The sequence below is a fragment of the Engystomops pustulosus genome, chromosome 2 (assembly GCF_040894005.1).
Source record: "Engystomops pustulosus chromosome 2, aEngPut4.maternal, whole genome shotgun sequence".
NCBI classification, from domain to species: Eukaryota; Metazoa; Chordata; class Amphibia; order Anura; family Leptodactylidae; genus Engystomops; species Engystomops pustulosus.
In genome coordinates, this window is record NC_092412.1 from 154,874,986 (window position 1) to 154,902,645 (window position 27,660).

The 27,660-nt window shown below is 43.4% G+C and overlaps 1 protein-coding gene across 1 annotated transcript in view; it reads left to right on the forward strand.

Annotated features, from left to right (window-relative positions):
• The window catches only part of SYTL1 (synaptotagmin like 1), a 73,659-nt gene that overhangs the window by 35,470 nt on the left and 10,529 nt on the right, over window positions 1-27,660 (forward strand). Inside the window, exons 3-9 of the mRNA XM_072137020.1 lie at window positions 1,140-1,288; window positions 1,368-1,467; window positions 5,193-5,238; window positions 9,055-9,100; window positions 9,787-9,875; window positions 10,384-10,491; window positions 26,622-26,788. Of these exons, the coding sequence (XP_071993121.1) occupies window positions 1,140-1,288; window positions 1,368-1,467; window positions 5,193-5,238; window positions 9,055-9,100; window positions 9,787-9,875; window positions 10,384-10,491; window positions 26,622-26,788 (705 nt within the window). The remainder of the gene's footprint in view (window positions 1-1,139; window positions 1,289-1,367; window positions 1,468-5,192; window positions 5,239-9,054; window positions 9,101-9,786; window positions 9,876-10,383; window positions 10,492-26,621; window positions 26,789-27,660) is intronic.

A 27,660-nucleotide genomic window follows, 5' to 3' on the forward strand; every position in this document is an offset into this window, starting at 1 on the left:
GGGTGGGGGTGGGGGGGGTTGAGTTATGAGTGGACTGTCATTAAAATGTTTACAAGCAGTGGCACTTAGAACTTCCTTAGAACTTTTTAAAATTATGTATTATTATTAATAATATATGCTATTATAAATATAATAAAATTGTAAGTCCAGGGCACTTTTTTTTAAAGAAAATCTACGATCCAGCATCATAAACCAAGGAAACTTACTTATAGAAGGCACCTTGGCGACAGAACCTTAGTGGGCCCCTTTTCAGTAAACTCCCTGCTGTCATCATGTGTGCCGGCTTCAGAGCTGTCGTGTACAGTGGGGAGCACCGTGCCGTGGGAAATGTGTGTTTTGCTTTGTGCCTCTATGCTGTGCTCATGAGGGCAGATAACAATCGACACTGGTACAATTGATCCGGGGGCTGAAATTTTTTTGCCTGAGTGGCCTGAGTGGGCCCCGGCACTTGTCCAGATAAGCTGGGTGCTGGCGCTCGGCCTGACTGTGACTGTTGTAATTGTCTTATATTTGTTATCCTTTATTCTAAAATAAACTTTAAAAATTATGCTAATGAGCCTGTGGGGATGTTTCCAGGGCCCTTCAGTGATGTCTTTTCACTTGTTGTTACAATGAGCAGAGCAAGTCTCCCTTAACCCTACACTTCTTGCTGCTGCTGGATAATACAGGCAGAGGGAGGAGGGAGAGAGCAGGGGGAGACATGTTCTGCTCATTGTAAACAGCATGTGAATATGCATCACTGAGGGGCCACCAGAGCCCCTCAGACTTATTAGCATAATTTTGAAAGTTTATTTTACAAGGTAAGAGGTACAAGAAATATAAAAATATTACCATAGTCACAGTACCTGGATCTATGAGTAAGTGTCCCAAGGCATTGTTGTCCTTTAGGGGACAACAATTCAGCACCTTGCTGAATGTAACACAATGGCCCTAATCAAGAAGCATCTAAATCAAGTGCCTTATTTCTAGTTTTAAGTAAAACAAGACTATTTTGATTCAAAACTCATTTATAGGGAAGTTACTATTTCAAAGTGGTTACTTGAAGTAGGATATATTTGTTTCTTAAATAGTTGACGATCTAAGCTAAATCCATTTTATGAACCCGTAAAATAGTAAATGTGTTTCTTCTCTTTCTACAGAAAACTGCGTTCATCACTTTCAGATCCTCGTGTACTAAAAAGACTCTCTGGAGACTGGTTCAGTGATGTCAGGGCAAGACGTCCTTGGGGTCAAATTGGTGGAGTTGACATAGTAAGAGCATCAATCAGGCGAAAGAAGAAAACCAGAGGTGTGTCAGAGGTGTACTTGATATTTAGTAAACTGAACTCTTAACTTTTGTATGGTTTTTAAAAAAATTGTTTTAACAGGAGAATGGGACCAAAGTTGGGCTCAGGATGACAAAGAACTGAATGGAGATTATGACAGTGAAGATTCTGAGGAGAAAGAAACGAAACCAACAATAATACGGTACATAACAGAGCTATAAAGTGCAGTAAATGTAGTAGAATTGCTCACTGCTTTAACTAGCTTCATTTATCATGTTTAAAATAAGTTGTAGATCCTTTTCAGCTAGAGACTTGTGAGATTTTCAAAAGACGTTAGTAAATGAGTTACAAAAAACATGGCTGCTTTTCCCCAGAAATATTGTGACTCTCTCCCTAGGATTACACTGGTATTACTACTCAGTAACATTGACTGAGTTAGAATACCAGAAAGCAGCCATGTATTCTGTTACTCTTGTGCTATTTGCAAGTGTGAGCTGCTGCAGGGGGCTTGTAACCCCACCTGCATTAGAAAGTCTGGCTTCCATAAAGAATGGGGAGATGTTTAGCTATAGCTAAGTTATCACAGAATAACTATATTAATTGATCTAGTGCCATTAGAGTGCCAATAATGAATTTAAACCTCATTTTTAAACCATGTCTACTAGTCTGTCACAAGACTAGATGCCATTGGGGCATATTTATCAAGCAGTCTGAAAGTCAGAATATTTCCAGTTGCCCATGGCAACCAATCACAGCTCAGCTTTCATTTCACCAGTGCTCATGAGTATTTTAAAGGGGAGCTGTGATTGGTTGCCATGGGCAACTGGAAATATTCTGATTTTCAGACTGCTTGATAAATATGCCCCATTGTTTCCAACCTGTACACAGAGTGTGTGCACTGTTAAAATCCCAATGCATCATCCATGAAGAAGCCAATAAAAGATCAGCAGTTAAGGGTCCAGTTGCCCTTCATAATGGGTAGGTTAACGTCAAAATGTTCTTTTTTTATATTGACTTAATTTGAAACATACAAAAAAAAAGATTTTCATAAGAATGCGTGGTATTGTAAAGTTATAGCATGGTCATAGAGCAGTAGGTAAAGAAGAAAGAAAACGTAACTATTTACATTTTCACCTTCCACCTATCCCTCGCTCCCCTCCGCCCCTTTGTACTGCTATGGCATGCAATAGTCAGCGTGCCTCAGTGATGGTATACATCTAAGAGGAGCCTAGCTTCTTTCTATATCTTCTAATGTGTTGAAGATCTTTTTAAACTTGTTCTAACTTAGGGTTTTCTTTCTCCAGCCATTGTAAAAGGATAGCCTTCTTAATGGCTAGTAATTTCATGTGAATCTTTACTGTGATGGCGTTACCTTGTTCAAAATGGAATGTGATTTTTTTCTCTGTGTAATATTTGTTAATATTGTCTATCAATTCTGTCCAAAAACGTTTCATGCACGGGCAGGTCCAGAAGTAATGTGAGATGTTTACATTAGTTGCACTGCATTTTCTGGCAGAAATTCACTTTATTTTTGTGTAGTTTTTGTCCGCATTGAATGTGTGGTAAACCCTAAGGAGTATTTTAAATTGCAGCTCTCACCAAATTTCTGCATTGATCATTGTCCTGACCATATTCACCGTAATTGCTCACTCGTGCTCCTCTGCCCCCGCCAGCGCATCGCTTGCGCAGCTCACCTGTCCAAGCTCCTGTCTTGCTCCTGTCCTCCGTGCCGGCTTCTCTAAATTTAAAGGGCCAGCATTGGTCATAATCACAAATTCTATATAAGCCTGATTCTTCCTGCAAACCCTGCCGGATCTTTGTGCCTCGCACCCTAGAGAAAGCTATGGTTAATGCCTTGCCCTGTTATTGTGATTTTCCTTTGTGACCCCGGTTCCATTCCTGACTATGCTCCTCCGCTGCCTGCCCTGACCTATTGCTGCCGTTCCTGACTCTGATCCTGTGCTGCCCGCCCTGACCCTCCTGCCTGTCCCTGACGAGATTGCCTGCCGTTCCTGTACCTCGATCTTGGCTGCCACCGCAGACAAGTCACGCCTGTTGAACGACCTGGTGGTACCACGCCACAGCAAGTCCAACCCGCTTTGCAGCGGGCTCTGGTGAAAACCGGTTGCCACTTAGACTCCGGTCCCAGGTTATTTATAACACAAATGCCTACGGCGCATGCGCGGCTTTTCTGCTTAGCTTCCAACTTCCACACATTGCAGCCGTAGGCATATGTGTTATAATTCAGCCGACAGCCGGATGACGTAGGGAAAGGAGGTGTGAGCAAGCCACGGGACTCGCATGTATGTATCCGTCCACCTCGACTCACTAGACCCTCTGCCTGGTTACCAGGCAGAGAATAAATGTTAATCCTCCATTAAATGTTGGCTGCTTAACCCAGGAAGAACTAGGTACAGATGGTACTGATAGAATTATGTACTGTAATAGACAGCCTGTTCTTTCTAATATTTGAATACTCTTTAACTAATTGAAGGAAAACATCGGGTTATCCTTAATGGAACAGATTGGGTTGAAGTTACCAGTGGGGTGCCACAAGGATCTGTATTAGGGGCCACTTCTTTTTAATATTTTTATTAATGACCCCATAGAGGGTTTACAGAAGTAGAATTTCTATATTTGAAGATCATAGTATAATATTACAGAGGGATTTGTGGAGACTGTTGTCCTGTGCTGACAAATGGCTAATGGGGTTTAATGTGGATAAATGTAAGGTTGGGGTAGAGGAAATGAGTAATATAATTATGTTTTAAATGGTAAATTTCTTGGTAAAAACAAATGGGAAAAGGACTTGGGGGTATTGGCGGATTAGCAAGTGAAAGCAAAAAATTGTATGTAGCTCACCCTTTTCATCAAGTAGTAGAAGGATTCCACAATGTGAAGGGAATTCAGCACATATAAACCGCACGTGTAAGAATGCAATCGCGTGGTCTGCTAGGACTGTGGATGGAGTTCTCAATAATTCAAGGAAACAGGTAGTCACGGCACATCCTAAAGCAATGTAACCTTTATTTGTTCTTAAAACATTAGGGGATTAGTAGGAGTCAAGCATTGACTCCTATTAACCCCCTAATGTTTAAAGAAGACCAAATAAAGGATACATTGTTTTAGGATGTGCACAACTACCTGTTTCCTTGAAGTATTGGCGGATAGTAAACGTAATTTTGATGATCAGTGCAAGGTGTCTGTTGCTAAAGCAAATAAAATTATGGGATGTATCAAGTAAGGCATAGATTCTCATGGTAAGGACATCGTATAAATATCACTGCTCAGACCACACATGCAATATTAGGGGAATGAGCGGATAAGCATACAATGATAGTTTGTGAAGGTTGGGGTTATTCAGCTTACAAAAAAGACAACTAAGGGGAGACCTTATTACAATGTACAAATATCTGAATGGCCAGTACAGGGATCTTTCCAAAGATATTATTATTATTAGTATTATTATTACAGGGGTTTTTCCAAAGATCTTTTTATACGTAGGCCAGGACAAGGGGGCGGTTCTACCATTGCCATAGTCGGGGAATCTTTACTGTAAGAGCAGTGAGACTATGGAACTTTCTGCCACAAGATGTTGTAATGGCTGATAATTTGAACATGTTCGGTAAGGGCCTTTTTGTAAGTAGTTTCTGTTGAAATTTTTCCCTACTTTGGGTCAATTGGCATCAGCAATGCAGGGTTTTTTGCCATCCTCTGGATCAACGCAGTATAATGTAGACTTAATAGGTGGGACTTGTGACTGATATCTGATATCTTTTTATCACCTTATTTACTGTGATACTATGAAACTGCAAAGCATTTTTGCCATTCTTATTAGTTTTTACCTCCCTTGTGAGAACTGGATTTTCTGACATTCCTGTTACTAGTATGGTGCTACTATATCCATTGTTCTGTGATTTATTGTAGGATTTCCAGTTTGTCTCTACAGCAGGATTCCTCTGATGAAGGTCAGGTATGTGTAATGCAGTTGCCTAGCTATTTAAGAACAACTTGCTGCCGACTAATCAGATTGAGTAAAAGGAAATCTACCATCAAATCCATCAAGATAGACCATGGAAACTTATTCATAGATCTGTACTCTGTGACTATTGTAATCTTCTTATATTTTTTATTCATGGATTCTTTCCTACTAAAAGTATGCTAATGAGCCTGAGGGACCCTGATGGGCGTTCCCAAGCCCCTCAGTGCTGCAGATTTTCTGGCTGTTACAATAAGCAGAGCCAGTCTCTCCCTCCTCCCTCTGCCTGTGTGCTTTAGCGTCAGCAGGAAGCGAAGGGAGAACTGCTCTTCTCATTGGAACAGCGAGTGAAAAGACATCGCTGAAGAGCTCCGGAAACCCATCTGGGCCAAAATTAGCATTATTTTCAGTTTATTTTAGAAGAAGACCAAGGATAACTATTATAAAAAGATTACCACAGTCATGGTGCCTGGAACTATGAGTAAGAGTCCCTGGTTTATCATGCTGGATTTTGATGATAGATTCTCTTTAAAGGGAACCCGTCACCACTATTTTCACAAATACAGGTAGTGGCAGGTTCCCATAGAGCTCTAATAACTATCTGACACCCTGCTTTTAGCTAAAAATTGTTCCCCTCAGATCCCCATAAAATCAGAGTTATAATCTTGCCTGGTATCTATGCAGCTTTGGAGCTAGTCCACGGGGGCGTGGCCTAATGTCATGTAACCAGGGTGACATCATCAAAGGTCCTTGAGCTACTTAATATGAAAACTATACCCCATGTACATATCTGACCACATAAAACCATCACAGCAGCCTCCATGGACTTCTACTCCTTTCCATGCAGGCTGCTGTGATTTCATGTGATAAAATATGCTGTGATTTCATGACATATATGCTTAGTGTACAGCTCCTAATGCTACAAAAGCTATAGGACCTGCGATGATGTCACCCTGGTCACATGACATTATAGCAGCATACAGAGATAGGGATGGGGAGGAGCTGCTGGATTCAGCCCGAGGAGGCCACGCCCACCTGGACTACATGTAGCCATGCTTAGTTACCAGATAAAACTATAAAGTTGAATATATGGGAATCTCAGGGGCATAATTTTTAGCTACAAGCAGGGTGTCAAATAGTTATTAGAGCTCTATAGGAACCTGTCACTAGCTGTATTTGTGAAAATAGTGGTGACGGGTTCCCTTTAACATTATAGCACACTGAAATTGTGGCTTTGCAGTATACTTCACCCCTTCCCTAGTCTATTGAAAAGTTTACATTTAAAAATGCAAAACTTGGCACTCCAGGCAGATAAGATTCTTGTTTTTATTAGTAACTGAAATTAAATTAATCTCGCAATCCAAAATGTATATATCAACAAAAAAGGTCTCGGTCTGTCTCAGACTGTCTCAGCTGGCTCATTTGTGTTGGACGCTTTAGTGTTCTACGCACTTGCGACAGCTGCTGCTATTCTACAGATGCTTTCGCCTCACAGACCAGGCACTTTATTTCTCCTCTTCCTCCATGGCAATCCATAACTAAAGAAGGTTTGAGACCGATCAAAACATTTTTGTTCATATTTACATTTTGTATTGCTGCTTTTAATTTTAATCTTGTATAACCTCTTAAAGGGAACCTGTCATCAGAAATTGACCTAATAAACCACTACCAGTATGTTTCATGAGCATGAAAGAAACAAAAACTAGAAGGTGTTATATGCTACCTGACACTATACAATGGGGTTTACCGGGCCAATTCCTGATGACAGATTCCCTTCAAAAGCTTTTCCTAGGATTTTGAAATTATTTTCAGGCAGCAGGACTGCTGTCATTTTTTTTTGTACCTAATGCTGGGAGATGCCGATGATGTCACTATCCATATAAGGACAGTGATCACTGGGGAAACACTCCTAACATCGTCAGCAGCCAATCACTGGCTGCTGCAGCTGTTCACTCATGTGAAGTAAGTATAGATTATTAATCATCTCTACTACTTCCTAAAAAATGTGGTATGGGTCATTAAGAATAGATATAGTACTGGAATAAAAAGCTACTTCTGCATTACTCTTATTAAAGTGTTTTTTTAAAGGAAACTTGTCACCAGGGACCTCATTTTCAACAAAGACAGGTTGCAGAAGCCGATCACACCTGCAGTGCAAATATGTCTTTCTGCCTTTTCTAAGCATTTGCATTACAATATAACTGTGTCTTATGACTTACCTGGCACCCTGACAAAATCCTCTGTGTAGTCCTAGGGGTTGGGTTTGGTTTGGATGCATTTTAAAAAACAACAAATAAATTGTCTGTGCTGCACCCTGCTCAGCTCAGCCTCCACCCTCCTAAGCAGCTCCTCCCTCTCCCACTGATGTCAGCACACCATGCTGTGACCTCTGTGAAGAAGTAGGAGGGAGGAGCTGTGGGAGAGCTGAGGAATGAGTAACACAGATGGGTCACATGTTGTTTTTTGAAATGCATCCAAACCAAAGCCCAACCCCTGGGACTAACCAGAGGATTTCGTCAGGGTGCAAGGTAAGTTAAAACACACAATTATATTTTAATAATGCTTAGAGAAAGCAGAATGGCATATTTGCACTGCAGGTGTGATGGGCATCTGTAACCTATCTTTAGTGAAACTGAGTTCCCTGGTGACAGGTTACCTTAGTATTATGTGAATTATTAAAATTATTAACACATTTTGTGACCAAAAATAATTAGGGGCAGCAATTCATCTAGTTCTCGCGCGGAACAGTGCAAACAAAATAGTATGTGAAGAACAATATATATGTGTAAAAAACACATTGCAGATGTATGGAAACATCTGCAATGTGTTCTTCTCACACATATATAATGTTCATCACATGCTATTTTGGGCGCACCGTTCCGCGCGTATCTCCCGACAAGTAAGCAGATGTGCCGAACATCTGTAATCTATTCTTCACTGTGTTTTTCACTTAAATGATCCTGTGTTCACTGTGTTCACTGTTTTTATTCTATTCTTCACTGTTCTTCACTGTGTTTTTTTAATTAAATGCTCAATCTAGAGCAGGGGAATTATTCATGTCACCTAGCAACCCATCCGTTTAAAACGCATTGCACTTGCATTGCACTTGCATTGCTTGCGAGGGCAATACGTTTTTGATGCGTCTCCATAGACTTGAATGGGGCGGGAAAAACGCACATGAAACGCAAAAATAGAGCATGCTGCGATTTTGAAGCGCGTCAAAACAAACGCAAGCACGCGCGTGAAAAACAACGCAAATGAGGAAAGACCCATTGGAAACAATGGGACAGAGTGCAATGCAAGTTCTGCGCGTCAAAAGCACACGCAGAACTCGCGCGTGAAAAACGCTAGTGTGGAAGGGGCCTTAACGCTGAAGTGCTGGTGATCCCACTGATGTCTCATCAACACTGGCACCACCAGAGCAGCATGTAACCAACGTACTCGTGTTTGTAAACTGTGTCTCGTGAACCCCAAGTCAGTTAACCCAAGTTGTAGGTCGCACTGTACAGTATTGTAATGTATTTTTTTGTATTTATATGTATCCAGTATCTAGTAACATGTAAGTGAGCACATAAAGGTAATCAAGTATAGTAACGCAAAATTTTCTTTAAATGCCATCTTTATATTTTTGTAGCATATGTTTGTAATACATTTGTTTGTAACAGTATTTTGTAACAGTATTATACACAAGAATTTCCACCTAGGGGATCAATAAAGTATTGTGAAAGAGGCCTAAAAGTCGTGTGAACTTGGCGCTAAAGATATTACAGCTTGAAGTATTGTAATAGTAGGATTTTATTTAATTTAAAGGAGGAGCTCTTTACTTTTAAAGAAGAAGTTGACAGTTATATACCAGGTAAGTCTTAGGGTGATTTCACAGGCAATGACATTTTGTGTTCTAGAAATATTTCCCACATAGCCTGAATGTGTTTCATTCAGATTTTGATGTACAACCATTATTATTGTCAATAATCAGGTAAGCGAACTGTTAATTTATTATAAAATGTGCCCGGAACTCCATTGTACATAAGACATGCCCTCATATTTTCCTTTATTTCTGCCAATTAAAAATCATGTCAGTGTGCATGTTTTTGAGCAACAAGTTAATGTACAATTCTGTTAAAACATTAAACCAACTGAAGCTTTCCTGAAGCTTACCCAACCAAGCTTTTCCTTTGTACCCAGATATGTTTCATTTTAGATATCTTATATCAGGATTATACTTTTCAGTGTATTAAAGAGGACCTGTCACCCAGAAATTCGGCACTAGGGGTAAATTAAGCAGCTCCTAGTGCTAAAACAAATGCAGCAGTGTTACAATTATAGAGTTATTGGAAACCTGCTGCGGAGTACAATAGAAAAGCTGGGCCAGTCTCAAAGCGCTCTGGCGTTCTGGTATTCTTCATAAACCAAGAATTGGTTTATTTTTTTATGATTATATTTGTAACATTGAAAACAGACCAAGAACTATTTATATTTTGATTAATTATTTAGAAAAATCTTTTTTACGGTTGTATTATGTTACTCTGTTCTTACTAAAAGATGCTGGTCCTATGCGTCGTCGCATACCAAGTGTTGGAGATCTGGGAATGGAAGAGATAAGCTTATCATCTGAAGCTATAACGGGAGAGGTAATGTGACCAAATGAACATTCATATGACACTCATCATCATATAATTTCCTTAAAGCATTCCCATTTACCTCAAAGCATTCCCATCACCATTCATATATAATTGTATCGGTGACTGTTCATTCTCATAACATGATTGAGGCATGTGAATTGAAATTAAAAGACAGCAGCGGATCAACTTGTCTTATTATTTTGTCAAACTTCTTACAAGCAGAAAAGATGTTATACTGTCATACATCACCAAATTTTCCACAGCGGCTCGCTGTGACTCAGGGAATGTCATAGACTAAGTTTTGAGCCAAAATTTTCACCCCACGCTTTTCAAAATCCACTTATTAATCACCATATACAGAAGCCATTGTCTGTTACTGCTGTGGTAGCTGAGCCATGGTTGGTTCCAATTTTGCCACAGGTCATTAATATGAGCTCTGTGCTTTGATTGGTTACTAAAGGCAATGAGTGTGTATATATATATATTAAAGGCGCTGTTTAATTTATCTGTTTTTCAGGAAAACCATACTGAGAGTGACTACAACATCAGTAAGAGCCCAATAGGTGAAAGTGGACATAAAAACCTTAACTACAGCCCATCTGTCCCGACTCTGGGCAATAAATCTGTAAGAAAATTTCTTCAAAACTCTGTTGTTTTTACTTTTCCATGAAATTCATATAGTATGATTTTAAAAGGGATATTCCCATTATGACATATATGCAGGTTGAGTCAAAAAAGTCTGATCCCTCACTGTTCCAGCTTTTGAAGGTGAAATCCTTGTTTTTACGTTTATTGATTTTTTTTTGCAGCCAAGGAAAGGAGCCATTTAGGGATAATAGCAATGCTTTTTAATCTTAGTTTTTAATAAATTATGTATTTTGGCTGGGTTAATTTGCATGACAGGTTCTCTTTACATTTGTATTTTACCTCATCAGCAAGACATTCCAGAACATAAAATGGCCGCAGTTGGGTCATGTGATCTCTAACTGTGAGCAATCGCCTTGCCAGGACCTTAATCTTATATTCATGAATGCTAGCATATGGTCCTGGCAGGGCAAATTTTCATGGAAGGATAGAGACCACATGACCTCCCATCTGCAGCCATGTTATGGTCATTAATGTCTAACTGATGAAGTACAAAGGCAGGATGCTTCACTTTACATATCAAGAAAGCAGTGCAGAACTTTTAATAGATGTATATTGGTAAATTACCTAATATCTTGCCATTTATAATAACAAACATATTACAAAAAACATGAGAAAAGGTGGTCAACCCATTTAATGCAGTTCTTCACAGTGCCCTACAAAAATATTTAAGATTTCCACCAGTTCCTAATAACACAGCCTCCTCTACCTACCTAAGTGCCCTGAAAAGGGAAATTATTAGTATTTGTGAAGTCCCTACCCGTCTGACTAACCCTATAAAGAGCAGCAACCTCTCTGTCAACAAGTTCTGTACCTTGTCTTTAGTGGTGTCTGGACTAGTCAAAAGATAACAAATGTTAAAGGAGTTGTCTTCGGAACTGCTGGGACTTGTTGTACCTCTGCATGGTGCCTGGTTGTTCTGCACCTTGAGGGGTTAATTCCCAGAAGCTGTCCAGCTCCAATCAGGTTCTGGAGGTGGAGTACTGGCTGCATAAATTACAGCTTCACTAGTCACCTGTGCCAGTGTTTGAAAACCCTTCATCACTCGCTTGCTGCATTAGGTTGTATTGCTCTGTATCTGTATCTGTGTTGTTGTGACCTCGGCTAGTTTTTGACTCTTTGCTTACTGATTTTGCTATTGATGTACCCTCTCGTTGTGACTCCGGCTAGTTTACAATTCTTTTGTGTTTTATGTTTGTCAATCTGTTTGTGTTTCCCTTCCCACACTTATCCAGTGTATTTTGAGTCTTCAAGTAGTCGCCCCACGGTTTAGCTGCTATCCCCTGTCTTCTGTGTTACCCAACCCTAATACCTTTTTTGCTTTATTAAAAAAAAAAAACATAAAATCTTTATTTTTTTATCTGACATGGGCATATTTGGGCTTGTTTTTTGCAGGAGCATTTTCCAATGGGTTAATTTTTATGGTAAAAATAGTGATGAAGCAAATTTAGTAACAGTTTGGTGCAGCAGAACTGAATTAAACAGCAGTTTGGGGCCTTTTTTTTATTTAAATTTTTACCCTGGTGACACCAAACATGTGCAGGTTTTATTATGTTTTACTACTTTAGCAAATAAAAACACCTTTGTAAGGAAACCACATTTGCCTGTGTCGCTATATCAGCATGACCGCAGAATTTAACTTCCTTTGGGGGGCGCCGATCGTTGCTATGGCAGCCCTGCAAACGGAGGCCAATGCAATAGCTTCAGGTATCTGCAGGGCCAGATTAAGGGTCCCAGCAGTATGGAGCACCTCATTTAGGACGGGGCCCCCCTGCTTGGCAGCCGATGCGGGGCCCCTCTCAAAACAATATTTGTAACAAGATGCCAGATACTTAGACTACATTCACATGAATGTATGCCCGCTGTCCAGTGCTGGTGAGGAGGAGGGATGTACACTGCACAAACTGGGAAGGTAGAACATCTTTTCCTTGTGCACGGAGAGGTATGATGCCACACATGTGGGGACATATATGCGACTGCAAGCTTGCGGCCTCATATACATCCCATGGACTGTAATGTAAATGTGGCCTTTTTAAAATACAATTTCCACAGAGACCAAAAAAATGTAGCTGGGTTTACAAGTACAGGCAGTCCCCGGGTTACATACAAGATAGGGTCTGTAGGTTTGTTCTTAAGTTGAATTTGTATGTAAGTCGGAACTGTATATTTTATCATTGTAATTCCAGCCAGAACTTTTTTTTTGACAATTGGATTTTAGAAAATGTTGGGTTGTCATAAGAATCAATATTAACACTAAAGCTTCATTACAGACACATTTGATAACTGTTACAGCTGATCATTGTGGCCTAGGACTAAAGTACAATAAATTACCAACATCCAGTGGTCCGTTTGTAACTAGGGGTTGTATGTAAGTCGAGTGTTCTTAAGTAGGGGACCGCCTGTATACAACTTACATACAAATTCAACTTAAGAACAAACTTGCAGAATCTATCTTGGGACTGCCTGTACTGTTACCAATTAATACTACGACAAGACCAATATTCCAAACAATAGAGCTACAATTTACAAATAATCCCTCCAAACTGCGACCCACAGCATCACCACAACATGAAGAGAATACCAACATCCTGATAGTGAAGACAAGACTCTATACACAGACCAGTATTACCAATAATTTACCACATGTAAACTCCACCTACTGATGAACTTTACCGCCATATTGTTATTGTACACACACCACTGAGCAAAGGACAATATCACTAATGACACCTCTGTACAAGCCCAAATATTAACAGTACATCCTGATTATCACCACTACATAATGATTGAATAATACTGCAATACTATATGATAACCTACACACAGACCAGTATGTACCAGCATATAGAGACTACTGTATATAGAGACCATATAGTAGTAGATACCAGTCCTGCACAGAGGCCGCAGTGTCATCCAATGACTTACAGGTGACGTCCCTGATGTTGTCTGCTCCCTTCTGTCTGATCTTCCAGGAGACTTCTTCCATCCATGACTCTCTGCGGGTTTATAAAACAGACATGGTTGGCATCATCCTATATACTCCTCACACCTGACCCTCACATACACAACTGACCACACTGTGCCCCCGCATATATTTTATATACCCTTCACCTCACAAGTGACCACACTGTTCCCCTACGTATATTACATACACCCCTCACACCACAACTGACCACACTGTGCCCCAACATAAATCATATATACCCCTCACACCACAACTGACCACACTGTAACCCCCACATATATCATATATACCCCTCACACCACAACTGACCACACTGTGCCACCACATATATCATATATACCCCTCACACCACAACTGTCCACACTGTGCCCCCACATATATCATATATACCCCTCACACCACAACTGACCACACTGTGCCCCCACATATATCATATATACCCCTCACATCACAACTGACCACACTGTGCTCCACAGATATATCATATATACTCCACCAGCTGTGGTCAAAGGGTTAAAACTCACAGGTTTGTGCTGACTCTGGGTGTTAGCAGTGGGCTATTGCTGCAATGTGCAGCAAAACCCATGTCTGTATGACGAGAGCTCGCCCTGTGCCCTCTCCACACATGCTTAACTGTTCCATTCTGTAATATATTACGGCAGGGAGCGTTTAGGGGTTAATATACTGGGCCACTCATGTATTATATATACTGGCCCCCTTAATTATTTAATATACCGGGCCCCAAATAAATTAAGGGTACTGTCACACATACCAGTAACATAGGGGGCTGTGCCTCGCCTGATCTCATTAGCGTTACCAGTGAAACTCGTGTCATTGTTCAAGCAAATAGCTTCGGGCCGAGGCACGGCCCCTGCGCTAGCACTGCGCTGGAAAACACAGCGTTAGCAATAAATGTGACCACACTCTTAATATACTGGGCCCCCCTCAATTTATTATTAAATATACTACCCCCCCTTGTCAACCATTTTATATATTGGGCCTTAAATAATTAATAAATATACTGGTATCCCCCCATAATGAATTATTGAATATACTGGTACCCCCCATAATGAATTATTGAATATATTGCCCCCCATAATGAATTATTGAATATACTGTCCCCCATAATTAATGAATATACTGCCCCCATTACTGAATATACTGCCCCCATGATAATTGAATATACTGCCCGCCCAATTATTGAATATACTGTCCCCAATAATTAATGAATATACTGCCCCCATTATTGAATATACTGCCCCATAATAAATTATTAAATATACTGCCCCCATAATAAATTATTGGATATACTTCCCCCATAATAAATTATTGGATATACTGCCCCCATGTTAAATTATTAAATATACTGCCCCCCATAATAAATTATTGGATATACTGCCCCCCACAATTATTGAATATACTGCCCCCCATAATGAATGAATATGCTGCCCGCTCCCTCAATTATTGTATATATTTGGCCCCCGGGCCGCACCATCTTTTACTGCTGTTAAAAAAAATAATCTTGTACTCACCTCCGGAAAGGGTGCGCTGCCGTGCATCCAAGTTCAAAGAGCGATGTGCGCCGGGGTTGTCTTCCGGCCACATCGCTCTAGTAATAGTGCTCGAAAATGGCCAGCAGCGGGGAACCTCTGGGGGGGTCCGTGCAAGTGATGGCCGGTAGAGGTAGATTACAAAGAGAGTCACTTCTGTGAAGTGCAGGCTACATGATCTGTAGGCACAAACCGCCCATGGTCCTGGAGACAGGCACCTGGGTTGGTGTCGGACTAAGACAAGGACATGTGAATGTGAAGTATGACAGTTGGTCGCTAACGCCATTAAACCAAGCTGTACAGTAGGAAAGGTGTGGTGTAATGTACTGTAATCCACTCCTTGCACCAGGGCCTGTATATTTGTTATATAAACACTTCTTCCCTGGCGACAAATATATAGTGTATATGCATTACATTGGCATATGTGACACAATAAGACAATGTACAAGTACCTGCCGACTGACATTCTTACCCTTGTATGAGTAGCATCCAGGTGCTAACTCTAACAGGACCCGCAGTTTACAGACTACCCCCACTTACGAAGCTTCAGTTTGAGGCATAAGATTGCGGTCAGGGTTTACATAGAGACGGTCCAACACAGCCACACTACAATCTGAAAAGCCTATAAAAGGTTAGTGCAAACTACTAGCATAAATTGACAGTGTGCAAACATTTTGTAAACTCACATTGGCTTAGGAGCCCAATGGGTACACATCTTATAACATAACGTTGCAAACGTTACAGCGGTAGGCTACTCAGAGTAACAGGATAAAATGTCTCTTTACCTGAAAAGGAAAAGGCATGAAGAGTGCAAGCAAAATGTCCGTACCTAAAACGGAAGGCATTAGTGCAATATAATAAGTCAATAAAGTAGCAACTTTTCCTTGTAGTATCTGGCAAAAGTCTCACAGAAGGTCTTTAATAGCAAAGTCCATCTTCTGGGTACAGCCCTTGATGTGGGGAAAAGTGCAAAGAAAGAAGCAAAGGGTCTCCTCTATGTGTATAGGGACAGAGTCCTTTGTAGGAATCTCTGCTGTGGCAGAGGAAGGGGTGCTATCATAGCACATGACAGTAGGCAGTTCAAGGTGTGTCTCTTGACTGAGATAAGTAAATAGGGGTAGAGTCTCAAGACAGTTTCTGGCTCTGTGGGATTAGTAGGCGTTCAGCCCAAATGGGATAGCAATAGTAAATATTTACAAGAAACACAGTACCTGAAGAAGGCTACAGCCCATCAGGGGTTAAGCAGGTTCATCGCTGGTTTCAGCAGGGACAGGATCCGGAATCAGCAGGGGATCCTGTGTATCCTCAGTGGAAGTAGAAGCCGGCTGGGGACACCTGGTGGCAGTTGCAGGTACTGCAGGCTCAACAGCATCCTCCTGACATTCAGGGGGAGGGGCGCTGTCGCCCGGGGTGTCGACTGTTCCAGCCGGGGGCTCAACAGAGCCGGGGACCAAGGAAGGGTCCAGAAATAGATGGGGACCTGCGGCAGCGCCGCGGCTCCTTCCAGCTCCAGTTCTTCTGGGGCCGGGTCATCACCCAACTGGTAGCCGGAAGGTGGAGATGAAATCTTCCCCCACGGAGGAACCGCGGGATCCGGCAGTGCTCCCTGCATGGGAGACGGTGGGGGTGGCTCCCTGAATCATGCCCGGCCTGTGGATGGCAATGGGGCCTGTACTCACGATGACCGTGGATGGGGCATTCACATTGGTCACCGCCCGGGGACTCACTGTCGAAGATGAAAATGAGTTTGGAGACTCCGGCCACTCGTCGTCCTCATAGAGGTCCTCACAGGACTGGTAGCGGTCCTCATCAGGGTCCGGGATCCGGATCACGCCAGCCGCCCATGGTCCTCGGGGTCCGTCCTGGAGGGAAAATTCTATGTACTCCCCCGGCTTCAGGTTATGGAGCCTCTCTGGAAAATCGGGCCTTTTGACAGACCAGCGGGGAATAAATACCTCCCGTCCGGTGTAGTCCTGGATGGCGAAACCCTAACCCCGCTGATGGTCAAAGTAGCAGACCATGCCAGTGGTGCGATTCTGCTTGACCCAGGCGCCTTCCTTCGATTGGCCGGCCATGTAGCGCCGGGCCTCCTTCTCTCAGCGTCACTGTTCTGAGACAGCGTCTGGTCTCTCCGGGGCAGGCTCTGGTCTCGCAGATGGTCGAACAGGTGCCGGAAATGGAGCGGGAGCAGCCGGAGGGTCAGGAACCACAGCAGCAGGCATGGCAGGATGGTTGGCAGCAGTAGTAGGCCTCGATGCAGGTGGTACAGCAGCTGTAGGCCCAGGCGCTGGCTCAACAGGAGTCGGGACCTCCCCACGTGGCGCCTCCACGTGGGCCCCCGGTACCAGCATGGTAGCCGGGAGAGGCAACAGGAACCGCCCGAGTGGTGCTTGGTGCTCCGTCACCGACTGGAGGTACGTTCTCATGACGGAGGCTCGGGTCAGTCCACGATGCAGCCGGTGCGCAGCGAAGGGCCTCCGGATCGGCTGAGCAGAGACTGCAATCACGGTCTCAAGAGCTTCCAGGAACTCGGTTGTTCCACGGAGGGGAATGGCCGAGGACCCCACATGATGTTGACCTCACTGCGCAAAGTCCACACTGGACCTGGCACTTCGTTGAGGCGGGGCAGGAAGTCCACTTCGTGCTAGAGGGAGGAGTTCAAGTCTTTACCGCCAAGAGCTGTGGCGGGCTCTATTTTCCCCTGCGCCACCGGAGGCAGGGTTCGCGCCATTCTCGCGTGGGTGGAGCTTGGTAAGTCATCTGGATTTCCTGCCAGTGCAGATTTTGGCGGGCTGGAAATACCTGCTGCGCCACAGCCTCTGAGGTAAAATGCTTCAGGCGTGGCAGCGCCAGATGTAGCAGATCTGACAAAGTTCTTTGCAGGGTTTAACCTCTTGAGTGCTGGAGCGGTGCTCGACAGCACGTGGCAGCAGTAATACAGTTCAATGTAAAAATGCACAAAATCACTTGGGCCTAAACCCGAATGGCAGCAGGGTTAGGCAGCACAGTCTTTGCTATAAAGGACAGTCTATAGTGCCAGAATAAGGCACAGAAGTATATATCCTGTTCGTGACGCCACTTGCAACATCCCCCACCGGGGCCTAGCCTTTTCTTGAGGCCTGGAGACAGCCGGGGCCCGCAGTACCTGAGTGGCTGGCGGTTGCGGCCTAGGCAAGCTAGTGTCGTGGTGCTTGGTATGGAGAACCGGAGGGCTGTCCTACAGCCTGGTAGGTCTCCAGCAGGGTGGTGTTGGCAAGAAATGATGAGGGAGAGGCTGCTATAGCGGTTCTCCCTGGGGCAACCCTTTGGGGTCTGGAGTATGAGTCCCTGTGTGGTGGATAGGGTGCCCGTAATGGTGACAGCCGTAGTAGCAGGGACCAGACGGAGGCAGACGTTGAGCAAAAATAACTTACAGTTCTTTATTGGAACCGACAGGAACAGGAGCAACGTGCCATAACAGAATGGTAGAATGCTGGAGATGTAGTTGGAGGGAGCTACAGGATGGATCATCAGCCTGAATGCAATGGCAGGCTGGAAGATAGCTGTGTCCTAGTAGGATGCTTCAGCTTGTGTCCTAGTAGGATGCTTCAGCTTGTCCTGGGTTGCTTCAGGTATCACCCTTGAAGGTAGGATGATACCCCTTTCCTCTCACTAACTAGCTCTTAGCACCACTCAGGCAGGGAGCTGAGCTCACCTGCTTTGGTCTGGTGTGCTGGCTGCACTGACTCTTCTGAGTCTCTCTTCCTGTCTAACTAGATTAGACTGCTCTCTAGAAGTTTCCTGACCAGAGGTTTTGTTACTCCCACAGGTCAGGTGGTGGCTACTCCTCCAATTACATCTCAGCTCACAGAAACAAAGTATAACACATGTGATTGGCTGACACATATTACATCACATAAAGACTTAACTCCTGCCTTACCAGGCAGACTCTACTGCTGCAGTGTTCCCCTGTGTTATGTAGTGACCTGCTGTGGGGTTGATCAGACCCTTCACAGACTGCAAGCTACATGGTGGGACGTATTCGCAACAACCTGTCTGCCTTGCATCGGCGAGGGTGTTGCACATACATGGGGTACAGTTTGCTGTTCTTAAAAAGCTGAAGGACCTGCGATAATGTCACTGGTCACATGTCATGAATGTAATACAAGGCACCATGTAAAAAATATTTCCCATATGTACATAGAGGTTTATATGTCTGTAGTTAAATATTAGCAGACGGTCCCTAAGTAAAAGGAGCCAGAGAAGGGATTTTAAGAGACATACAGCTGTCAGTAAGAACAAAGGGGCGTGGTTCACTGCCAGCCTGAGAGTCACAAACACCAGACATGAGTCACAAACGCTAATTTGCATATCAGAAAAACGTCTACAGTTCCCCACTGGCAGCTAATTTTAGGTGATATGGGGAGGACTTGTAACCTTTTATCAGCAGGCATTGTTAGTCAGGGTGGTAAAATCTGGTGACAGGTACTCTTTAAATTTTGGAGATAGAAGAAACGCATGCCGTACCAGATGAAGATAAAACGTGATTCTTTAATTCCAATTCTTCCGATAAAAATAGTGGTAGCAATAAACATATAGGACAAAGCTGTAGTTTTGCATCCTGGTTGACCAAAAAAGTACCAATAAAAATAAGGCAGTATAGCCTTAGGCCTTAGGCTATACTGCCTTATTTTTATTGGTACTTTTTTGGTCAACCAGGATGCAAAACTACAGCTTTGTCCTATATGTTTATTGAGTAAAAGCCGAGTCACCTAGTTTTACGTCGAAAAACTGGGAGAACTTATTGACTCAAGTATGAGCCTACGATGGTAAATGCAGCCACTACTCGTTAATAAAATGTCCAGTAAGCTTCCCTCTTTAATAAAATGTCCAGTGGTCTCCCATCATCGATAAAATGTCCGGCAGCCTCTCCTCATGATAATGTCCACAACAGCTCCCTTTGCTTATACGCCTTTCATTGTGCACTCCAAATGAAATCTTCCTTTTATTCTCTGAGTCAGTATGATCACAGGGATCCCAAATTTAAATGGGTTTTAGTAGAATATTTTTTATTTTTTGTACAAAAATAAAATGTGTAACTTTTTCACACTTTGGTGTGTGGACCTGTGTAAGGTGTCATTTTTGAGGTACACGCTGACATTTTGATTGATATCAATTTGGGACCTATATGACTGTTTGATCATTTTTATTCAAATATTCATGGATGGAAAAATGTGCAAAAATGTGGGCAAAATATTTGGGCACTATTTTCCGTTACAGTGTTCAAGGGTGGGAATAATCGTTTTATATTTTGATACCTAACATATTTATGATTTTTACTGTTCTCAGTTCTCTTACTGACCCGGGTCTGTTGTGTACCTTTTCGCCTTCTGGAGTAGCTGGAAGAGGGGCTCATCTGGCAAACACATATGAAGTGTTAAATAAAAACTTAAGCTGAGTTAAAAACTAAAGTACTAAATCTAAAATTTAGGCTGATAGAAATGAGATGTGTAGAAATATGGAAACAGGACTAAACTAGAACTCTGGTTAAAATTCATGCTAATATGCCTGAACTCGTCTATAATCCTGGGCTTCTATATGTTGTGAGACACTGAAGGGGTTAACTGTGGATGGGCGGCATGTTTCCCCTAGGTTTTGCTATTATGCAAGGCCTTAGTGCTGAAGTTGGGTTGTCCAGCACCTTGGACACAGGTGGTGGGAACAGCCCAATCAGCCTGCATAAAGCCGCTCAGCAGAGCTGAGTGTGGTCTCTCCGAGTGGAGGCTGGAGAGCACGCAGCCTTGACCTCTGTGCCTGGAGCAGCAAAGTATTTTTGTTAGTGGTGAGTCAGAGAACCATTGTTTAGTTAGCACCCTGATGGGTAGGATATTATTTTGTTTTTGATGCCTGAATGTGAAGGCTGTTTTATTTTGTTCCTGCTGAAATAAACACAGGCTAGACCTGTTTTGGACTGTACCTTGGTGTCACTGTCGTGAACTGCATCACAGCACCCCGCTACCACGGTCTCTACTGGGCCAAATCCCCACATATGGTGCTTCGGATTGCGGGCAGTTCAAAAGACACACACCTGAAAGGCTTGCTACATCCTGCAACATTGCATGGCCTGGGTGAAAGCAGCAGGCAAATTGCAGGATACAGCCAAGATGGAGGACTTTATTAAATACCTGCAAGAGGAGGCCAGAGCTAATCGGCAGCAGCAGCAAGCCATGCTCCGGCAACAGCAGGAAGAGTCCCAGGCTAATCGGCAGCTGCAGCAAGCCATGCTCCAGCAACAGGAGGAGAGGTCCCGCCAGCAGCAAGCCATGCTCCAGCAACAGGAGGAGAGGTCCTGTCAGCAGCAAGCCATGTTCCAGCTGATGATGGAAAAGTTTTCTGGCATTATGGCGGCATCGCAGGCGACGGCTACGGAGGGGTCCCATACTGGTTTGCAAGGGTACCCGGTAGTCCAGCATTCTGCACGGGCTGCAGTGCAGAAGGCCTTACAAAAGATAACGGCGACCGACGACGTGGAGGCGTATCTCACTGTGTTCGAGCGAGTAGCTGAGCGAGAGGAGTTACCAGCTGAGCAGTGGGCAGATGTCCTGGCACCGTTCCTGACAGGCGAATCGCAGAAGGCTTACTACGACCTGAGTGAAACGGAGACCCGTGAGTACCCCCAGCTAAAGGCGGAGATTCTGGCTCGTCTTGGGGTCACTGTTCAAGTTCGTTCCAGCCGGGTCCACCAGTGGGCTTACTCAGAAAAACTACCCCCACGCTCCCAAATGCATGACCTGATCCATCTTGTCCGGAAGTGGCTACAACCAGAGGACTGCACCCCAGCACAGATGGTAGAGAGAGTGGTCCTCGACAAGTTCACCCGTTCTCTGCCCTCTCGGCTCCAGCGGTGGGTTGGACAGGCCGCTCCCACAAAAACTGAGGAACTCTTGTCCCTAGTAGAGAGATATCGGGCTACGGAGGACCTTCTACTTACCTCTCCCACACGAAGCAGTGCCAGTGACAGGGTCACCAAACCATCCGGTAAGACTGCTACTGCGGAAAAGGGGAGACATGTCAGGTTGGGAGGGGGTTCATAGGGGGGCGTGGATACCCAGAAACCCAGTGAGACTCGTAACAGAGGTCATAGCCGTATCCAGTGCTGGCGATGCCATGAAATGGGCCATATTGCTGCCAACTGTCCCCTGTCAGTGGAGCCAATGGACTGCAACCAGACCCGGCGAGTGTCACTGTTTGCCCGGCCGGTTCTGGCAGCCGAGTCAGTCACGGATGCAGAACCCCAAGTGTGCATGGTCACAATCGGTGGTCACACAGTGGAAGCCTTGCTAGACTCAGGGAGTCTGGTCACCATGGTGCGGGGAACTTTGGTTGAACCTGGACTATACAGTGGGCAGAAAGTGGGAGTGTTGTGTATACATGGGGACACTCACGAATATCCCACTGCTTTCATCAACCTACATACCCCTTGTGGTACTATTACCCATGAAGTGGGGGTGGTGGGGACCCTGTTTCATGAGGCTATTATAGGCAGAGACTTACCGGTGTTTTGGGACCTCTGGAGACGAAGACCCACCTCAGGTGCTGTTGCAGATAATGGACAACAGGTATGTCCGGCCTTGGCCCATGAACCCTTTGAGGCCGATGTACCCACACCAGCAGTAGGGGTGACCCCATGTGATGAATTCTCTCCCCTAGAGGTCCTTGCTGGTGAGGTCGAGGGCCACGGGGAGGTAGCCGACATGCCGGACCTTGAGATCTCACGTGAAAATTTTGGGGCTGCACAGCTACAGGACCCTACCTTATTTAAAGCACGGGAGAATGTTAAAGTAATAAATGGGGTACTCCAAATACCAGGGGCTGACAAAATATACCCCCATATGGTGATTGTTGGGGAACTGTTGTACAGGGTTGACCAGATACGGGGTGAGGAGATTGAGCAACTTGTAGTACCCCAATCTCACCGAAGGCTGGTGCTAGATTTGGCACATAAACATGTGCTGGGAGGGCACTTAGGTGCTGAGAAGACCTGAGAGAGGATCCTGCAGAGATTTTTCTGGCCCGGGGTGTGGGAGGAGGTAAACCGGTATTGTAGCTCCTGCCCTGAGTGCCAACTTACTGCCCCGGTGTCCCACTTCAGGAGTCCTCTGGTACCGTTACCAATCATAGAGGTGCCGTTTGAACGAATTGCAATGGATTTGGTTGGCCCCATAGTCAAGTCCACAAGGGGGCACCAGTACATCCTGGTTATCCTGGACTACGCTACGCGGTATCCAGAGGCAATCCCGTTAAGGAACACCTCCTCCAAAAACATTGCTAGGGAGCTGTTCCAGGTGTTCTCCCGTACAGGCCTCCCCAAGGAAATCTTGACTGACCAGGGAACCCCATTCATGTCTAGAGTAATGAAGGAGATGTGTAAATTACTCCAGGTTAAACAGCTCCGCACCTCTGTATATCATCCTCAGACAGATGGCCTGGTCGAGAGGTTTAACAAGACCTTGAAGGAGATGCTAAAGAGGGTGGTCAGCAAAGATGGGAAGGACTGGGATTGTTTGTTGCCTTATTTGATGTTTGCCATACGTGAAGTTCCCCAGTCCTCCATGGGTTTCTCACCCTTTGAGTTGTTATATGGCCGTTCCCCACGTGGGCTTTTGGATGTAGCTAAGGAGACCTGGGAACAGGAAAGGACCCCCCACCGTAGTGTGATTGAACACGTCTCCCTTATGCAGGACCGCATAGCGGCGGTAATGCCCCTTGTAAAGGAGCACATGACAAGGGCACAAGAGGCCCAGTCTAGGGTCTACAATAGGTCAGCCAGACTCAGGACCTTTAACCCAGGCGACAGAGTGTTAGTTCTGGTGCCCACCGTTGAGAGTAAGTTCTTGGCGAAATGGCAAGGTCCATATTAGGTCATGGAGAAAGTGGGGGACGTTAACTACAAGGTATCTCAGCCGGGGAGGAGGAAGCCCGAACAGATATACCACGTGAACCTCCTAAAGCCATGGAGGGAAAGAGAGTCCCTGATAGCTGTGGGAGTAGGAAAAGCGTCTGTCCCCGAGAAGGTGACACCGGAGGTGGGTGTACCCGATGCCAAGGTGCCTGAAGTACAGATCTCGGAGTCCCTCTCCAGGGCCCAGATTCAGGAAGCGAAGGAGTTTGTGCTCCGAAACGTTGATGTGTTCTCTAAGTTACCGCGGCGTGTTTAACCCCTTACACGCCGCGGTCAAGTGTGTCCCACGTGGATCGGACCCCCCCGGTGTGCCCCTACGAGTGACCCGGGGCTTCCGGCTTCTCTACCCGCTGGGTTCTTCCTCCCTGGCAAGTGTATTGCAGTGTAAAGGCTTGAAAAAGTGATCGGATGAACGCTTGTTCAAGCCAAGAAGTAGAAAATGTAAAAAAGTAATTAAAAAAAAATGTAATCATTTTATAATATAATTAAATAAATAAAATAAAAGTGCCATAATCTCCCCAGTAACACATAAAATGCAAATAAAGTATATAAAACACAAAAACACGTACATATTTGGTATCATCGCGTCCGTATTAATCTGTACAATAAATCTAAATCAATAATGAACCCGCTCGGTGAACGACGTAAAAAAAAAATTTAAAAACTTCCCGTAATATACAATTTTTCATCAAACACCATCACAAAAAATGTTCTAAAAAGTGATTAAAAAAAAGTTACGTTCCCTAATATGATACGACTGAAAAGAACAACTGTTTTCACAAAAAATAAGCCCTCAACCAGGTCTGACAACAGAAAAATACATAAGTTATGGTCCTAAAAAGTTGTCAATAGTAAAAACAATGCGATTTTCTCCAATATTGGTGCACAATCGTAGTGAACCAGAGAATAAAGGTAAAATATTATTTTTACGTTACGGTGAGCGGGGGAAAAAAAATGCTAGCAATCCAAAATAAAAATTGATGATTTTGTTTGTGTCCCCCTTGAAATAGTTAATCAAATCTCATGAATAAGCTTTAGACTCCCTAAATGAATTATCTATACATTGTATCTCATCCCATAAATAACAAGCCCTCATATGTTCGCATTACCAAAAAAAATTTAAATGTATAGGTCGTTCAATGTGACAATACGAATCTGCTGTGAATGGCGCCTCCATTCATTCTATACTTGGCCGTGCGCCCGTACAGCAGTTTACCACCACATATGGGGTATCAGTACACTCAGGAGGAATTGGGCATCAAGTGTTGCAGTGCATTTCATCATTTAATTTATTCTGAAACTTTCAGTTTTGGCCTAAATGAATGTATTTTCCAAAAAAATTTCACGAGAAAACATTCTCAAAATCACCCGGATATGTTAAAGCGTTCCGAAGTTATAACCAATTATCGTGAGACATGTCAGATTTGAAAAAGTCTGGTCATTGAGCTGAAAACTAGTGTCAGTGATAAGGGGTTAAAAACTCTAGAGCTGGGCTGGGAGAGGGGTTGTTAAAAAAAAATAAACCTGTACTCACTTCCTCCAGCACTCCCAGTCTCCCACGCCCGCTGTACTTCAGTGCCTTGCACCTGTATGTTTACAGAAGCATGGCACCTCCTCTAAGACTGCTTTCTGCCGCCTGGAACACTCACCTGTCCCCTGTCTCAGCAGTACTGGAACAGGGGACGGTTGGGCGTACCAGGTGGCCGGAAGCAGTCAGAGCTGAGGTGCCATGCCCTGTAAACAAACAAACATACGGCATCAAGGGACAGCAGTGCAAGAAATCGGGAGCACCAAATGAGGTAAGTACAACTTTTTTTTTTTTTTTTTAAACAGCCCTCCACTAGAGTTAAAGTTGGACAACCCATTAATTACACTTATTGTGGAGATGCTCCAAGCTATTTAGATATTGGGTAGAGGTTAAGAAAAAACTGGAAACAGCTTTTCATTTGAAGTTAAAGTTGGATGCTTTAGTTTTCATTTTGCTGCATTGTGGGTTATGAAAGTGAACTATGAAACTTAGCCACTATAAATTAAGCACTATTCACAGTGCTAAGTTTTCTCAGATAAACATCCTTATATTACAGGGACACTCCAGTCACAGCTAATTCATTGAATTATATCTTTCACAAGACCTAAAGAGAGGAGCATGACTCTAAATTCTGACAAGGGTCTAGGAATACAATGAAAATGAGTCATGCGCCTCCCTTCAGGCTCTGTACCATGCAGTATGTAAAGAGCTTTGACTGGAGTGTTCCTTTAAGGATTGTGAAGGGTATATGTTTATAATTCTTAGATATGACATAATTCACTAAAAAAAAAATAGAAAAAAAATATTCTTCAAGACTTGAGAACCTTGGATGAATATTTTAGACAGTATGCAGATACTTCTTTTTATGTCCTCCTCGCATCATGCCAAGAGTATAATGGGTGGGGTTGGTGGGATTGGCTTAATAATTGAAAGGAAAGATTTTTTTTTTTAAATAGTCCTGTGGTGTAATTTAGTATTCTGTAACATGGTAATATTTTCCAATAAAAATAGAGAAAAAAATTGGATAAAGTCATAACGAACTTATGTATGATAGCAAAACATTTTCACAAAAGTGTTTTCTGGTTGTTGCGTGTTATGTATTTTAAAGTCATGTTTCCTTTTACAGCTTTCTGGCAGCATGATGAGTTTATTCAGTGCAGGAGAATTTCGTTCTCTAGAAGTTCAAGGTTGGATCCAATTCTCTATTCAATATGATTCACCCAAGAAAGAGCTAAGGGTCCTGGTTATACAATGCAGGGATTTGTCGCCAGCAAATAACCAGACTTCTAATCCGTGAGTGAAAAGAATGAAACAAGAGGGAGAAAGCATTTGAGGATTTCTAAAGTGTATCTATCTAGTGCCTTGCGAAAGTATTCAGCCCCCTTCAACTTTTTTACCTTTTGCCACTTTTCAGGCTTTACACATAAACATATAAAATTATAAATTTTGGTGAAGAATCAACAAGTGAAAATTAATTGGATATTTTAAACTTTTGTAAAAAATAGTAAACTGAAAAGTGGGGCGCGAAATGTTATTGGGCGCCGTTACTTTTAGTGCAGAAAACTCCAGTGAGTAATCATGTCACTGTATAAATGCTCTGTGATAGTCTCAGGGTTCTGTTTAAAGCGCAGAGAGCATCATGAAGACCCAAAATTGAAGGAGTATCAGACCACTGCAAATCTACTAAGACCCGGCCGTCCCTCTAAACTTTTATCTTCAACAATGAGAAGACTGATCAGAGATGCAGCCAAGAGGCCCATGATCACAACTTGTGGAATAAGGTGCTCTGGTTAGATGAAACCAAACTCAAACTTTATGCCCACAATGCCAAACAATATGTGTGGCATAAAAGCAACACAGCCCATCACCCTGAACACACCATCCTCCCTGTCAAAATTGGTGGTGGTGGCATCATAGTTTGGCTCTGCTTTTTTTCAGCAGGGACAGGGAAGATGATTAAAATTGATGGGAAGGATGGAGCCAAATACAGGACCATTCTGGAAGAAAACCTGTTGGATTCTGTAAAAGCCCTGTGACTCCGACAGAGATATATCTTCCAACAAGAGAATGATCCCAAGCATAAAACAAAATCTACAATGGAATGATTCACAAATAAATGTATCCAGGTGTTAGAATCCAGAAACGAGTGAAGAATGGGCAAGAAT